This window comes from Stegodyphus dumicola, chromosome 5 (genome assembly GCF_044657685.1).
Source record: "Stegodyphus dumicola isolate Sdum_Otavi_A_Nest chromosome 5, ASM4465768v1".
In the NCBI taxonomy this organism is placed as follows: Eukaryota; Metazoa; Arthropoda; class Arachnida; order Araneae; family Eresidae; genus Stegodyphus; species Stegodyphus dumicola.
In genome coordinates this window covers 41,414,289-41,432,241 of record NC_140772.1, presented here as the reverse complement: position 1 = coordinate 41,432,241, position 17,953 = coordinate 41,414,289, and the positions used below count along the sequence as shown (strand labels likewise).

Below are 17,953 nucleotides of genomic sequence, written 5' to 3'. Positions count from 1 at the left end.
TTTTGATGGCGGCCATTGCTCTTGTTTACATTTGAAACAGCAGGAGAGCGGATTTGTTGACAATCTAGAGAAACTTAGCTTCGCAACAACAAAGATAACGCCTTCATTTATTATTTAAATGATGCTTAATCCTTTCTGGAATTTTTTCGAGGAAATAAGTGTTTAAGATTAACTTCGTAATTTTTAATATAGATATTTTGAGTTTTTATGTATTTTTGCCTTCTCGCGAAGTGAGAACGGAATTAATTAAATGAGAAATACTCAATCGTCTGTGAAAAAACTGTTTCTTTTTTGTTTTGTTTGCTTAATTTCTTTTATACATCGTTCTAGCTTTATTATAGTATTTGAATAGAACATGTGACAACGATTAGATAATTCTTTAAATGATATAAATTTGGTGCATTCTGAGTTATAATATGAACGAAATATAATACTGTTAAGTAAACCTAGCGCCAGAGTGTCGCTATGGTAAACAAAGTGAATTTTAAAGAATGCATTTATTCTATTGTGGTTTATTCGGTGTCGGCGAAGTAGGTTTAATTCAATCTAATAAGTTTAAATGAAATGCAAGAAAAAATGCGTATAATTTAATATTCCGTACAAGGAAGTCATGTGGTGTACACATCAGATTTTTTTGTTTTACCGTTAAACTTGATCCAAAGTTAAATGTCCACACGCAAACAGCGAAAAGTTTATGGAGATCAGCAAACTTAAGAAACAAGCAACAAAGTGGTTACAGCTCGTCATAACTTAGCATTCTTACGTATAATAGACATAAAGACACAGATAAAAGCTGCAGAGAATAATAATCTGTTAATGCCACTTTGAATACAATTGCAAAAAATAACCTCAGGAATTCAAAAAACAAATTTGATCGCTGAAAGACGTCAGTAGATTATTCGCGGCGTATCGGTGAGTACTGCATAATCGAGAAGTGAAAATAACCAATATATTTTAAAATGCATATCCCTGTATAAATTTTTACGTTAATAACAAAGACTCGTTTGCTTAAAAATGCTATTTTTCAATTAAGAAAGCTACTTTTTGCAAAATGGTAGGTAAAACAGCAGTTAAGGCCAGTTTCGGATTAATTTCGTGTAAATTACATAGTATGCCATCTAGGTTCATGGAAAATGTTTCGCTACATAACAAAGATATTTTTCAAAACTGAGAATGACGTAAAAATCGACTTTAGTATTTCGTGCAAAGCAGCCTTTACGCAAGGCGGGAAATTGTTATACTGGAAACAACCTCCGTTCTGTTTTTTCATCGTGTGTATGCTTGATGCTTGCAGAGATGAGCTTTAACCTTGATACTTGAGCCAATTCCCGTTTCATATTTCAAGGCAAACGAGAATCCCATCTGCAGCCTGAAGTCTGTTCATAATTCTTTTGAGCACTTCATTATTTTTTACTTTTATGAAATCTAATACACTAAATCATTCCATTTTGTCTGGTTTGCTTGTTTATTATGGTTTTTACTTGGGTTCAAAATAAACATTTCGGATTTAAAAACTTCAAATCAAGAATAGCCTTTTATTATAAATGCACAACAGAAAGAACAAAAACATATTCGAAACATTACAGCGAATGCTTTTAAGGTCATAAACAGCCGAAAATTTTATTTTCTCGGTTTATCAAAATCTAGTGAAAAGTCCCCAGGTTTATTGAAATAATGGAATTTATTCAATTGCAAGCAAATTAAGACTTAAGCACCTGATATTAAATAACATTTCAATCAATTTATTACCATATCTGTAATTATACAATTAATGATTTATAGAAAATTTATTTATTAAATAATTTAAAGAAATTTTATTTATTTATTTATTTGATCAAATCTCATGTAAAATGATTTAATGCAATATACATTCTTTTAGCACAAAAGCTACACATAAATTTATCTACATTCATCGTCGAAATTACTTCCACCCGCGGCAGTTTAATGAAAATTATGTACCATCCAACAGAAACTACCAGCTGCCTGTTCAAAGAAATAAAAATATTAAATAAGATAAGTGGAAATACATGGGAAGTTATTAATTAACTTACCATTTCCAATTAGAAGACATTCTGAAAGATTTACTTAAACTAACTCGTTATCTTTTATGTTAAATACCTGTATTTCTACTGTCAGTCCATCAGAAACATATATAACAATCCAATATAAAAATATAAATTAGATGGGTTTTAAATAGGCAGAGAAAGTAAAAATTAAACAGACATTTTGTCAACGCAAACTAGAAATATTAAATACTCTCGGTATCTACCTGCTGGATTTCCGTGTTCGGTTCGGTAACCGTCTTTAGTTAATACACTAGTGTTCAAAACTTAAGCAAGAAACTTATTTTACAACACGCAACCATGAAAATGCTGGAAAGCGCTTTTTAACAATGAAAAACCAACAATGGAAATGAAAGACCAACTCGGAACAATGAAAAACCAACTCGGAACAATGAAAAACCAACAATCATTACTCTAGTACAATGAAAAACCAACTCGGAACAAAGGTGATGCGTATGCAGATACCAGCACTGTGACATTAGAGACTACTTCAGGCACGCAAAACGCGAGTAAGGCAGTCGGCAGTGTAAGGCAACTTAAAAAGAAGAAAAAAAGGATTATTTCCAGACATTTTTCTGAAAGTAAGTTTCTACGTGCAGGAAGGACGACTTCATACATAGGACCTATTCTCCTGCCGTCCTGAACGCAGCAAATCATTGACAGCAGCCGATTGACGGCAACGTTTAAAGAACATAGAACATAAAGGCCATAGAGAACATAAAGACCCTGACAGCTCGTCAGTGGAGTCATGTCCTCTTTACCGATAACAGTCATTTCAGGCTGACAAACGAATCTCGACGCTAATTAATATGAGAAGAAGTATGGACACGCTTTCATCCCACTAACGTCGGAGAAAGAGACCGTTAGAGTGGTCCTGCTGTGCTTGTATGAGGAGGTATTATGATGAACCGAAGGACAGAGCTCTACATTTTCGACAGAGATACTCAAATTCTCAAAATTTTGCGATTTGTACTTAGCACGCTTCATAAATATCACAAATTATGTAAAATAATTAATAGAAATATTACCAAATTTTTATATGCATCAATTCCCTTGGTAGGGTTCATCTCAACATGATGTGGGTGCAACATCCATTATGGATTGTGTACAAAGATGGGCTAACAGATTCAACCTTTGCACAGTGTCAGATTGCAATGTCGACCTTTGCACAATGTCAGAGTGGAAGAGAACCTTTGTAACATGCTTTGTAACTTTGTAACCTTTGTAAATATGCAAAGAACTTCCACAAGCTTAAGACCATTAGTGGCCTAGTGGATGAGATCGACTCGGATCCAAAACCCGGCAAGCAGGTTGACTGCATGAATGCCTTCCATGGATTTTTCCTATGCGTAGGGGGGAAAAGAGCCACAGTTTCTCTTAGAAAGTCCTTCGAAAAGGTATCTCTCTTTTTAGGCAGTTAGCTCTAGTGAGTCCTGTTATAAATAAATTAATTAATTTACTATCCGAGAGCATAGGGACAAAATCCTATTCCATTTATTCCAACAACATGCATGTCTTAATGGTTTAAGTTTCGTGTATCAAACAATGCTTTAAGAATATTTTATGAAACTTCTATCGTATGCGGAAGACACATATCCATTGTTTTTTACTTTGGATCTAAAACGATTTAAACTTCAAAATTCCCGAAACACGATTAACTTCTAAAAAAAAAATTACGATCGAAGATAAAGAATAGTGTAATTTAAAAATAGCGATAATAATTTTAATATCATAAAGCATCAAAAGTCTTCTTATAGTTTAAGGAGATGATTTTTTACTTCTAAGTTTTCTTTAGGATTTACCACTGTTGAGTGTCTTAAGGTGGAATAACATGCCAAATATAAGTTCATGCGATTGTTAATATGAGTAATGAACCACAATGGAAAAAATCGATTTCGTTTTTACTGAAATATTATTTCAGCAGTTTAGTAATTCAAAACTGCTGCTTGCTGTCTTGCAAGCATATGTTCAAATTTGAACATAGAAATGTAATGGAGCCTAATACTTTCTAATAATTAACTGCAAAATTTATCTCTCTGTTTTTTTACAGAACTTTGAATTTGTCGGCCTCTGATAAAACTGTGATCCTTGAAATATATCTGAAGCATTGTTTGATTGTAATATTCACACATTGGAGAAAAGTTACTATAGTACAAGATTTGTTCTTCCATGAAATTACGGAATTATAGCCAATAGACCTTACAAGAAATTATTTCTTACAAGATCCGTGATCATAATCTGCTCAAAAGCAACTATTCCCAACTCCCTTTCTCTTTTCCTTTTTCCTACTTCCATATGTCAAGTGACATTATTAAACTCTAGCGTTGAAGAGAGCCTAACCTTGTTTATCTATTGACCTTCAAGTGGAAGAGATATAACGAAAGTGAACTGCACATATCGCAAAATATCAATTAGAAGGTAATGCAATCGAATATTAACAATCGAAAATTAATATATATATATTCTGGGAAAATGTAAAATTTCTTGAAGCTGATATTATCTGAAATGAACTTATTGGGTTTCGAATGACCACTTGGATTTCCATTTGAAATCATCCAAGTAGTTATTAAACTTTAACAATTATCACTAATTAAGCTAGTGTGCAATTGCTGCATTCTTTATTACTTGTATAAAATGCTACAGTTTGATACGAACAACCAGTTTCATCACTACTAAAATGCTACATCGTTACGAACGAGATATATCATTTCTCAAAATCTTCGCTAAACTCTGAACGTTAGCAACTCCTTATATTACCCGTACTCCTAAATTTTTTATTAGCAGCACTAGAGTTTTTCTTATTTGCCAAGCGTTACCACCTTTTATTTAAGGTTCTCGCACCAGCTCAATTAGGAAAGTTTTATTATCCGTGCAATATCAGTTTCACAAAATTTTATAAGAGGTACGCTTGCGAAGATGCGGAAGAACGTGCAGGGGGGGAGGAAGCAGCTTTTACAAATCTTCACGAGAGTGTTGCAGGCTGGATGTTGGTGAGACAGAACTAAATATTTCAACTGTTATTGTAAATATCAAAAGTAATAGTCCAGTACCTTCTGCATTAATACAGATGGTATATTTATGTTTGATGTATATAATTATCGAACATAGTCTCTGCCCATTAGTTGTTTTGTAAATTGGAATTTTTTTAAATTTTAATTTATATTAGCTTATTTTTCTTTTTCTATGCATTTATTTTTAATTAGATTTTAGCCCAAAGGGGTAATTTTGCCTAGAAGGACTATTAATTTATTTTCGGCTTTTTGCGGTGAAAACTTAAATGCCTCAAATCACTTTTCAAATTGTTGCCACCAAATACACCAAATAGTATCGCCCTGTGGTATATTTAAAGAAATTAAATAATGAAGAATCTGCATCAGTGTATGCATGCTTCTCGTATTGTGATAAAACAATGGTACCTACAGACGTCAAAAGTTTAATAACGCAATCTCCCACCCGAATATGGGCATTTGGATGTCAAAATTTAGCAACACTGTACGGCAAAAAAATATTTTAATCTCTAGCGCGCGAGACTGTGTATCGGAAATTCTAAAGATATGCTGTTTTTAATTTTTTGTGATATTGCTTTTGAATTGAATTTTATAGTTTAAGTGCGAAGAACATGATATTTAATAAATAAAGGTAATTCACAATGCGTTAAAAAAGCCCCTTTAAGCGTAATATAAAATCTGAAAATTTTCACACTTTTTTTTTACTTTTTGTATTAAAATTTACACTTTTTTGGTAAGTAGTATTTATTTTTCAGTGACATTCATATTTTGGTACATATTTATAGATTATAATTACTCTGCAAATTGGGAGGTTTGTATACATTGTAGATTTTTGTAAAAGTTCCCAGTTTAGCGTTAAGTAGTTTTAGGAGTGCTTAGCAGTTATAAGCTTAAGTGACTGATTTTATCCATTGCATTGCTTTATAAATAAAGTCCTGCATGCATACTTATATGTGCTTAATATATATGTAGTACAAATTCTATATTTTTCGCTGTCTTTTATATGTTAATGGTACTTTCAAGGGTAGGGTGATCAGTAATCAATGAAGGTAGCTTGACTTACATATCATATGTTTTATATAAACTATGCGTTATTTTAGATATAAATACTCAAACTAGTGGTCACTAATATTATGTAGTGCTATGCAAATTATGAGATCAAAGTGTGGATTTGCCTAGTTTATTTCTCTTTGCTTTATAGCACTGTATGATTATGTAAAATATATATATTTCAACTCTACATAGATTAGCAAGGTTGTTTAGTTTACTAAGGAAAGGCTGTTAGTATATTTGAAGATTCATTCTTTTTTTAATCTATTTCTTGGTTTATGTTAAAAAGCGCTCGCCGAATTGTTATAATATATAAAACTTGGAAACAAAACTTTGATGCCCAGTTATTATCTGGTAATAACCTACGATCAATGCATTATCTCTCTCTGAGTATAAATGTTTTGCTCGTGCAATCTTTACATACAAATATCTCAATATTGTGTACTACCTATGGCTATGTCAATTAGGGGCCTTTTATGTCCATGTAGCTTATTATTAGACTCAATAATTGTCTTCTGGGGTGTTACAACACTTTAAGATCTTACCCGTAAAGGTCAGGCCAATGGTCACCTCTGGTAGTTTTTAAACTAAAACATTAAACCTGACGTAAAGTAGGTATGAGAAAAAAACGCCGCCTACTGATTCTATTTTACAGGGTAACCTTAAGCGTTGTATCAGAAATCACTAGCCACAACTTAGCAATGCATCCTCTATTCAACAACGAAATCAAAGAACATCATTGAAGATTAACTGATCCTATAGAAGTGGATAAATTCTTAGGACTTAATTTTGGAATGCGGTTTACAAACAAAGAGCTTCAAAATTACTGGTTTAGCAAATCAGTGCTAGCAACACAGACCAACTAACATTTTAAAGTTTTATTAGTGCTTTGGTACGCGCTCTAGCAGTATTAAAGAAGCCAATTAAATGAATAGGCTCCACAAATTACAAAATATATGAAATTTTCTTGGAAAATTTTCAAAAAAATTATACTTTAGGAAAATAACTTTCAATACAGAAGTTAATAGTTTTATGACGCAGAAGCCTTTTATTTAGGGAAAATATAAGGGGTAAAGGCACAAGAATGTTGTAAAGTTTTATATCTTCAATGAACCAAATGATTATGTATGGAGTGTACTTGTGTACTGTGGTATGATGGATCTGATGTCTGGAATAGACAGCGCGGAAGGCGTAGTAATGATGGACGAACTACTAAACAAAGGAGATGCGTTCTGCACAGGTAACCGAAAGTACACAGAACAGAAAACAGACAGAAAAGTAATGCACGGTTACAGAAAGTGTAATTAATGGACAGAAAGTTAAAGTGCAGTTACAGCAAAATAGGAAAACAAATGCGATTTTGTGATTTCTTAATACTAATGATTAAATATTTAAAAGAACGATTTTGGGTAAAAAAGGGGGTAGAAGTTAATAATAATAATAATAATGTATTTGCTGCAATCCAGAAAACAATGTGGTTTGGTAACTCTTAACTTCTATCCCGAGAGCAGCCAAGCATCACATCCAAGAGGCTTTCATGTCACAATGGCAAGAAAGATGGGAACAAGGGGACACCGGAAGATACACCTTCGCAATCTTCCCGATCGTCAGGCTGTCAAGAGTTTACTCGAACCACTACACGGTTCAGGCCCTTACCAATCATGGAAGGTTCCCCAAATATTTAGAGAGGTTTCTACATTTACACGTCAAGTGCAGTTGTGGAATAATATTTATTCTTAGCCTGCCTCGCCTCTCATTGGGCACTACAGGTCATTCGTTATTAATTAATTACAAAGCAAATTACATTTATAAATACAATTTGATGCTGGTTTTTCTAACTTACGTTGAATAGTTATATTAGTGAAAACAAGTTTGAATAGGAATTTGAATATGTATATGAAAAAGTGAGTTATTTACATATTTATATAAGGCATGCTGCCTTTTACATATCGTCAGGTTTTAACCTGGTATGACTCGTATGATGGTCTTGTTGTCATTGACGAAGCTGACAATCTGTCTTACTTTCTGGAGACCGTAGAAATCCGTTAGGTAACGTCTGAGACCTTTACTTTGGGGAGTAAGGCGGTGTTGGCTGGAGATCTAAGCGACTTGGTGAGTGGGCATGAAGTGATGTAATGGACGGCATCTGCTGTGCTGGCGGGTGATCCACAACTGCACTTGACGTGTAAATGTAGAAACCTCTCTAAATATTTGGGGAACCTTCCATGATTGGTAAGGGCCTGAACCGTGTAGTGGTTCGAGTAAACTCTTGACAGTCTGACGATCGGGAAGATTGCGAAGGTGTATCTTCCGGTGTCCCCTTGTTCCCATCTTTCTTGCCATTGTGACATGAAAGCCTCTTGGATGTGATGCTTGGCTGCTCTCGGGATAGAAGTTAAGAGTTACCAAACCACATTGTTTTCTGGATTGCAGCAAATACATTTGGGATGTAGACAGACTTGATCAGCTGCTTTAATATTATTCGCTACTCGGCAGCTTGCTAAAATGGTTCCAGAAAAGTTGCTTTTCTGCATTTTGATACTGTGATATGACATTTTATTATGCTTTGTTCACTAAAAAAAGAGGAAAATACCCCAGGTATCGTTTTACGAGAAAATTACTCAGTTATTTCTAAATTCCAAGGAACGTGAGGGTTTAACTCTATTTCTTACATCGTACTTCGTCCGGTAGATCGAATGGAAAAACCGAAAAAAAAAGTTTCAAATGAGAGCCTGTTACCAAACCACGTTGTTTTTTAGATTACAGCAAAGACATGTGTGGCGTCGGCAGACTTAATAAGCTGCTGGTCATATTACTCACCACTGTACTGATCGCTAAAATGGTACAGAAAAGTTGTTGTTCTACACGTTGATATGGCATTTTCTTGTGTTTTGTTTGCTAAAGTAATTGTAAAACAATTTCAATTCTTTTTTCCTGAGAAAATTATTCCTCGGAAAAACCATTATTTATTTCTAAATTCAGTAACTCATCAAATAAGGGCTCATCTCTTATTTCATAAATTGAAAGTCGCCCATTATGTCTCAAAATGATGGATACTTGGACACAATACGCGCAACATCACCAAACTTTCATACCACTTTATGAAGTTTCAGTTCTATCATTCTAACCAAATTCAAAGCAATATCTGCTATTTTTCCAAAGTATGCATATAGTATGGAAGCAATCAGCATCTTTCCGGAATATATCACAGCGGTTGAAGAATTGTAACAATTTGTCATATTTTAACCCAAACAAAACTTGCATATACTGCTGCCCATTCATCTGATCATTTTATAGTGTAAAGACAGCGAATTTTAATGTGTTCTTATAAGTGTATGGGCAGTTAAATTTTTCCACGTGGTTCCATCAATGGTGCTTAGTCGTGGACTTCCAGAAATGTTCCCATACCCAGGCCGGATTCATGGAAATCCAAAGACGAATCAACGCGTCTAGTGTAACGTTTTGAGCTCAGCGCGTGCATTATGCTTCCAGCATAAAAGGGACAAGTGCATCAAAAATAGAAATTTTCTCTATTTTATGTGAAAAATTCTTCCTGCGAAAATGTGCTTCTGGGTGCGACGTAGGAAGTGAGAGACGGACAGTGTGATAATGATTTTTAATCAAAACGGACAATTTGCCCAGAAGGACTAATTTCGTTTTGGCATTTTGCGTCGATTCATGATAAGGGTTGTTTCGCTTTTCAAATTGTTGCCACCAAATATTATCGCCCTGTATTATATTTAAAGAAATTAAATAATGAAGAATCTGCACAAATGTATTTATGTTCCTCGCATTGTGATAAAACAACGGTACCTAGAGCCATCAAGTTTTGAATAACGTAACGTTTCCACACGAATATGGGCATCTGGAAGCCCAAATTTGGAATCTGGAATGTTTTATTATCTATTTCATATTTTGTAAAATTTTAACGAATTTTTGATTAACATACTCAGCGATTTCAAAGCGAGAAATGGAAACACCGTACAGAAAGAAAAGACATTTTTATCTTTAGCATGAGAGACTGTGTATCGGAAATTGTAAAGATATGCTCATTTTAAAATTATTTTGCGATATTGCTGTTGAACTGAATTTTATCGTTTAAGTGAGAAGAACATGATATTTAATAAATAAAGATAATGCACAAAACGTAAAAAAAAGGGATGATCTTTGGAATACGGTAACAGGTAGTTTGGCGACATTTTCGAGGCGATAAAGGTTACTACCTAGGACTTTGGTAATAATGTGAGAAGTACTCACTTCCGATTACGCATTATTTTGTGTGAGGGAAATGAGAGATCATGAGATATGTCATGTGACATTAATGGACGAATTACAGTTCTTTAATCGGAAAAGGGGGTAAAATTTAGAAAAATATCTGTAGTACTATATTATTTTGTATTAAGCTTTATTGTGTGTTGTGTGAAATAGTGTTGATTAATTTTCGGATTGCATTGCGCTATGTAAAGTGAATTCTAGATTTTTAATGCGTTTACCTGATCATAATAATAAGTTGAGATTGTGTGAAAGGAAGGATATTACAGATAAGTTTGAATGGCGGTGCAAGAAATCTGGTGAAAATGGACATTTTGTGAAACGGAGTGTAAGGAAGGGTACGTGGTTTGCTGAAAGTAGTTTGAGTATGGGTGAAATTTTATTAATTTCTTATTACTGGGTGAATAGACTGCCAGTTGACTACTGGATTAGGATTTAGAAATTAGCAGTAGTACTGCAGCCGATTGGATCTCTTTCTGTAGCGAAGTGTGCGTAATGAAGATTCTGAAGAAGATTAGGTAAGTTAGTATTTTTAATCATTTGAGGATATTATTTTTATGCATTGTTCTAATTGTAAGGAGTAAATAAATTAATATGGTATTACTGGAAAATTGTTATTAGCAATGATTTAGTTTAAAGTAATTAGGATTGTAAGCTAATTTTTATTAATTTAATGTATGTGCTTATTTATATTTTAAGAAGTGTTTTTTAATTTAATTATATTTTAATTTAATGATCGTGATTTTGTGAGTTATATGTTTTTAGTATTTTGGAATACGTTTGAGTAGTATACGTTGAGTATTTTTATGCATTTTCGTGAAATTTTTCTAATTTATGAGAAAAAAGCAGTGTACATGGATATAGTGAAGAGTGTGCGCAATGCTATTTTTGTGCAATTCTGGGATGTTTTTTTAAGTAAAAATAAGTCGACGTGTACATGGCTTAGTTATATTTTAATTAAATGATAGTTATTTTGTGAATTTTATGTTTGTAGGAATTTGGTATACGTTTAAGTTGAAGTAAACGTGCATGGAAATAATTTAAATATTTGATACTAAGTATTTGTAATGCTTGCGGTATGAATTCGTTGGTGACGTGTATAATGTAATAGATGATTTAGAGGTAAAAGTTTTTGGATATTTTATTTATTTTATACGTGGAAATGTTCATCCTTGGAAAGGGTATATACTTTTTCGCGATCAGGTAATTTCATATATGTGCTTTTTACCGAGTTTAACGATTCAGAAAATTTTCGTGCAAATTTTTGTAATTTATGAGAAAATAGCAGTGTAGATGGATAAAGTTAAGAGTGTGTGCAATGCCATTTTTGTGCAATTCTGGGATGTTTTTTTAAGTAAAAATAAGTCGACGTGTAAATGGTTTATGTGTATGTGCTATTCTGAAAAACGCGCATGGAGTTTGCGATTGTGCACTTTTTCCCAATTTTGCAGTTAATATTTGTCATGATTAAGCAGTTTTGTTACATAAAATTTCTAGCATAAGTGTAATTCGGCTAGTAGATTGTTGGAAAAAGTGTTGAGTAAATAAAAAGAAAAGAAACATGTCTTTACTTCGTGAAGACAAAATGGCGGCGAAAAAAAATAGAGGGTTGCTGTAGCAGAGTTGATCGCCAAATTTTCGCCAAAAAATCGCCAAGTTACCATAATCCAAAGATCAAACAAAAAAGTTCCTTTGGGCGTAATGTATAATCTGAAAGCTTTCAGATTATTTTTTATTTTTTATTTATTGTAAATAGTTTTTCATATACATTTTAGTCCAAAAATAAATGTTTCCGTGCCTTTAACTTCGCAAATCTGATATGATATTTGCCGTTGATATCACAGTTAAAAATTTTCAATTAAAAATGAAATATACAAGTTTTCCTTGAATTCGAGTCAGAGCAGCAATGAGTGTATTCAAAACAAAAATTATATTATTCATTAACGATTCCTTGCTGGCTGAGAAAGTTAAACAATCACATTAAGTAATAGCGAAGAAAAATAATAGCTATTCAAAATTAGGTTTACTGTGATCATAATATTATTGTTTTTTATTGTACAACAAATAAGCATACGGTAATATTAATAAAGAAACAGGTAGTAATGAAACTTGATAAAAGCTCAGAAGGCGTCCTGAATCTCATAGCATCTAATTCTTAGACAGGGACGAATCTGCTTAAAACTAATACCACTTTAGATTCTGCGGTAGTCAGTGTGTGGCTAAACATATAAACGTGGTAACTGGTTCATATTCGACCTTGATTTATTTATGTGCGGTAGAAAATTTACTGCGTAGTAGAAATTTAGCAGAGGGGGAGAAAACGAAGATTTCTTTTCAAAGGTATATTCTAGAAAAGCATGTTCATTAAAAATCTTGGAACGAATTAGAAAAGAATGGATAAATGAAGACGCGTGAGACGCATTTTGATATATATGACCTATTAAAAGCAAAATTTCAAGAAACTCTCTATGCCGACAAGGGTATCATGGCTTGAAATAAAGGCTGAGAGCTGCTTAATAAAGTCGAAATGTATGTAGTAAACGTAAAAGAATTTTTTAGAATATAAACGTTCAAAGGTTTCTAAAGGATAAATTTAGTTATTCAGGAAATTTTCCACGCGTTCTTTATCTTTTAGGAATTCACAATATATATTGAACATTCAAAGTGGATTCTCTTTTTGAATGCAATATTAATTTATGATACTTAGGCTAAATGCAATTCTGAATGCATCAGAGAATGACAAATTTAAATACAGTTTATTTAGCTAATGAAATCGAAATATCAAATATGAAATGGTTAAATATTTCTGAAGATGATAAAATTTGTTTGGTGACATAAGGATTTAAATATTTGCATTTAACGCATCGTTTATTTCAGTTATCTAGAACTAGAAACCGTAGGCCGCATGGGGCCTCCGAAACAATTTCATGCGGCTCGCAAACATGCATTTCACTTAAATTAATTAGAATTATAATAAGAAGAATTTGAAGGAAAAGAATGTTTTTTTTTGGGGGGGGGGAGAATGGGCCTTCTTTTTAAACTTTTATAAAGACAATATTTAAAGCTAACCAACAGGCAATGCTAGCGCATTTATCTTGCTGTAAAATATCGCTTGAAAAAGATTCAGATAACAAATTTTATACTGATTTATATCAATCAGACCCTTACATAAGCGTAGCCAGCGGAGTGCAGGGAAGTGCATTTGCACCCCCTAAACAAATGTAATTTTTTTGGGGGGGGCTCGTATGTTAACCAGCAAACCAGCAGAAAATTTGCTCTTTTTATTACTCTGTTAACCTTGTTCAGCGCAAAAATTCGAAGGCCGCTGAATAGATAATTTTAATTCTTTCCTAACCTAACAGGTTTTTTAATTGTTACGTGCTCCGCCATTTGGCACTACATGGAAAGAGAGAGATGCCCCGTGGAGAACTCTAGAAGGAAAACTTCGTCACATTCACTTTAAACATGCGAGAAACCACGAAAAAGCTCATCCAATCATTTGCCGGACTCGAACTACCAGTGTTCAGTGGAACCGAACTACCAATGTTTAGTGGCTTTTACCGCTCGGCTTTGGTGGGCTCAAATCTCAGGTTTGTCATGCAGATGAACAGCAATCGGCCTGTCACTTGAGTCGGGATATGCTTTTATGTACTATCACTTTGTATAGCCATTAGGTTTTTTTAATGCTGAAGACGTGAAAAATGTTTTCGAATATCCTTCGAAAAAACTCGAATATGCACCACGTGTACACCATGAAGGCATGGTGAAAGGAGGGAGAAAATGCCGTTAAGGGGCGTGTTATGCCTGCTTGAAAGCCAAGCTGCTATTTTGAATTACTAGCGATTTGTTTCTATGGGGATAAGTGCTTCTAGCCATTAAGCTTGTTTACGCCGGTTTCTATGAGTCACAGCCTTCTTGTGCGTTAAGGTTTCCTCTGAGCAATTAGGCTAAATTTAATACATTTTATTTTAAGTTCAACGTTACCTGCCTGAGTTAAGCCAGAAGTGTTGGCTTTGTGTAAGCCCATGTGAGGTCATCTGGGAATCCATATTGATCGAACAAAGGATTCTTTATTCAATCAATATGGAGTCTTCTGTTGTACCAAGGACCTGGGAATAATTTCTTATACAGTCTTTTAGAGCTCGTTAGTTTATGCTATCCAAGAGAACGAGACTCTATACTTAAAAAGTACAAATTAGTAGACGGTTATTGGTTATAATTTCAGGAGTTTTTTTATAGGCGTTATTAACTTTTTGCCCTGTTACTTGACATATGAGTATATCATTTTCTCGGTATCCGGGGGCGGAAGGATCTAGGGAAGCTTATTTGGGAAAAATTAAAGATCATGCCATTCAAGAGTCCCAGATCTCATAGTAGGATTAATGAGAAGGGGAAACGAAACTGTTCCAAGCTCTCCCTTAATTTTATGCATTACGATATTCTGATTGTAGTGTATAGCAAAGCACTTATCCTTAAACAGTTATAAAGATATAGAATACGATGAATATATGATATAGAATACGAGTAATATATGATATAGAATACAACAACATAACAACTCGCTAAAAATCCCTTGCTCATACAGCCTAAGAATTTTCGGCCACCAATCAGACTATAAGAATAGTCATATGCATCCCGCAAGTAGCTGATCTAACCCCTGAATTACTTCTCTGTCAATCAAAGATAAGCTTTGTAAACTTTCTTAGAACAGTTTAGCGTAATCACCGAATTTTAGCACTGTAAATGATATGATAAATATAAGAAATATTTTTGGAGGTAAGTTTTTGTTCTTATTACTTCCTATAACATTTTTAAAAACAAATGACCGAATGCTTGCAATATACTATCTGTAACTACGGCGAGAATAACGCAGATGGCAGCTTGGACTTTACCAGCCCAAGCATTCTTAGGGTCAGTTAGAATAAATGTCAGTTGTTTTTCCCTAAGCCCAATTATCGCAGTACAGCGTACTTTCAGGATACCCCAGTGCTCACTTTCTTTTTGTGCGAGAGTATGTGTATTTAATTATGGCAAAGCACACTAGGGCTATCTGCCTAAGAGGAGGTATGCCTTCGTGGAGGACTTTCTAAGGGAAACTGGCTCGTATACACATGGGGAAAACCACGAAAACGCCCATGCAGCCAGCCCATTCGCGGGATTCGAATCTCGGACCAAACTACCAGTGTTCAGCGATATTACCACTAGGCCGCTGGTGGGCCTTTTTTGTGCGAGAGAAAAGCATTATGAGAAAGTTGGAATCTTTTGAAACGTGGTCTCAAGACTGGATCATGTTGCCTAAGCAACAATCATACCATACTGTTCGATTTTTTATTTAGACCAGGTTGTTCGATTTATATTATATTATATATTATATTTCATTATTAAAATAAACGGATACTTCTTGTGATTTATAATAAATCAAAGTTTATCGTAAAGAAGAAAATAGTTGCAGAATTGGTAATTTCGGAATAAATTTAAGTGATTGCTGTTGGAAAAATTACTAGGAGACTAGTACGTATGGAATAAAGTAATGGAGCGTAATGATAATTACTATATCTAACCCACGTTCATACCACTTTTTAAAGTTTACATTAAGTATAAGGTAAAACTAAATGTAACAAGGTACTCTCTTTTATAGAGGGTACATAACAACAATTGTACAATTTTTAGTGCATATATTATAATTATCATCATAACAGACATCGAAATATTTTGGAAATTTTTCTTTTAAGTTTCCACAAAGAAAATTTTAGATGCTTCAGTTGCCATAAAAATAACGAAAATGTGAAAGGAACGATGTTGCCAAGCAACAACTGAATCTAAATTTATGCCTAAAGCTAAACTTAGGACAATACATACAGCATATATATAACCTCTTGGGACCCTTGGGACCCAATTGGGAACTTCAGTCCTTTAGCATTTACTCCAATAATAAACGTTTGTTTGACTTAAATCCCAGAGTACCCAATCGGGAAAAAAAATGATCTTTATTGTCTGCTAAAAGAGCGCAGCACCATACTGATGTCAAACTATTTTATACAGCTTTGAAATCGAGAAATGAGAGAAAATGGCGTCTCGACCGACTAAAGGTAAGTTGATTTATTTTTTTAATATTAATGATGATAATTATTAAGTTTTTACTCATTTTTTCAACTAAGAAGTCTATAAGCTTTATTCTACATGCATTTTTGTAAAATTACTTGGTTGTTGTTTTCGATTTTTTTCACTTAGAAAAGAAAGTACCCGTTTGGGTACCTTGGAATCAGCGTATACCGATGATGCTAAATGTTGTTTTCATTTTTTTCAGTAAAATATTTGACAGATGAAGAAATCAAAGTGTTGCTTGAACAAAGTGATGGGGGAACTTTCTGATATTGATTATCCAGACTTCTAAAATATTCCAGAAAGTGAAACTGATTCTGAAAATCTGGAAAATGAAGGCATTCTAACATCTGAAGAAAATGAATGTCTTCTTTTGTCATGTGCATTTGGTATCAAACCTGAAAGCAGCTGTAAAAGGTGGGCAAAAGAACAAAGACAGCGAGTAGATGCCAGACAACCTGTTATTGTAAGGGCGTATAACACTTACATGGGAGGTGTTGATATGATGGACAAACAAACAAGATTTGGGCATTCCCTGCTCCGTGCACTCGCACACTACAGGTCTACTCCTCCTTTGGGCACTTCGTGGAGGTTCAACCTCCACTATTACCCTTCCAGGGGAGCAGCACACCACTGGATAGGACACCGGGCAGCACTGGTCATCAATTGCTCCTGCCAGTCGCATGGGCGACCCCGTCGCAGAGGGCTGTTATCCAGCAAACCGGGGGTAAAACCCCCCCCGGCTACGGATACAACCGCTCAGGACATGCCAGACCCCGAGGCCGGCAAATGAGTGACCATTCCCGGGGCCTTCAGAACCACCAAGTTCATAAATTTTATACCCACGTGGCCGAAACTGTTTAGGTACAGATCCTACCCAGTAGCTTCGCAGAATTCTCTACGTCGATCCCCGGGAGGGATATGATGGACAGACTAATCTCATATTACCGGATATCCATACGAACAAAAAAAGTGGACAATGCGTCTCTTTGCCCGTTTTTTGAATATGGCAACTTGCAATGCCTGGATTGTGTAGATTCGTCATTGTAAGCAATGTGAAATTCCTCCAAAAAATAGACTTCATTTGATAGACATTTGATAGCTTGTAATAGCTGAGAGCTTAATTAAAAGTAGAAGTTTCTAAAGAAACGATACAGGGAAGATCTCAACGTATCAAAAGTCAACAAATTGTTCCTTTGCCAGTGAAGGATGTACGGTATGACCAAATTGGCCACTTTCCTGAACATGTAAAAAGACGAAATCAAATGAAATGTCGCCTCCCAGGATGCCCAGGTAAATTAAGAGTAAGATGTATTAGATGTGATTTGTAGCTTACAAAACAGGAATTGCTTCTTTGAATTTCATAACAAATAACTGTTTAAAAAAACTAAATACATTGATGTAGTTCTTTACATCATTATAATGACGTTATATGCCTGTAGTTCCGAGATACCCATT

At 34.3% G+C, this 17,953-nt stretch overlaps 1 protein-coding gene across 1 annotated transcript in view; it reads right to left on the bottom strand.

The window, feature by feature from the left end:
- Positions 1 to 1,543: 1,543 nt before the first annotated feature.
- Positions 1,544 to 17,953, bottom strand: part of LOC118195908 (uncharacterized) — a 172,341-nt gene continuing 155,931 nt past the window's right edge. The window contains exon 12 of the mRNA XM_085816613.1: positions 1,544 to 1,983. Coding sequence (XP_085672739.1) covers positions 1,842 to 1,983 — 142 coding nt within the window. The 3' untranslated portion in view covers positions 1,544 to 1,841. The remainder of the gene's footprint in view (positions 1,984 to 17,953) is intronic.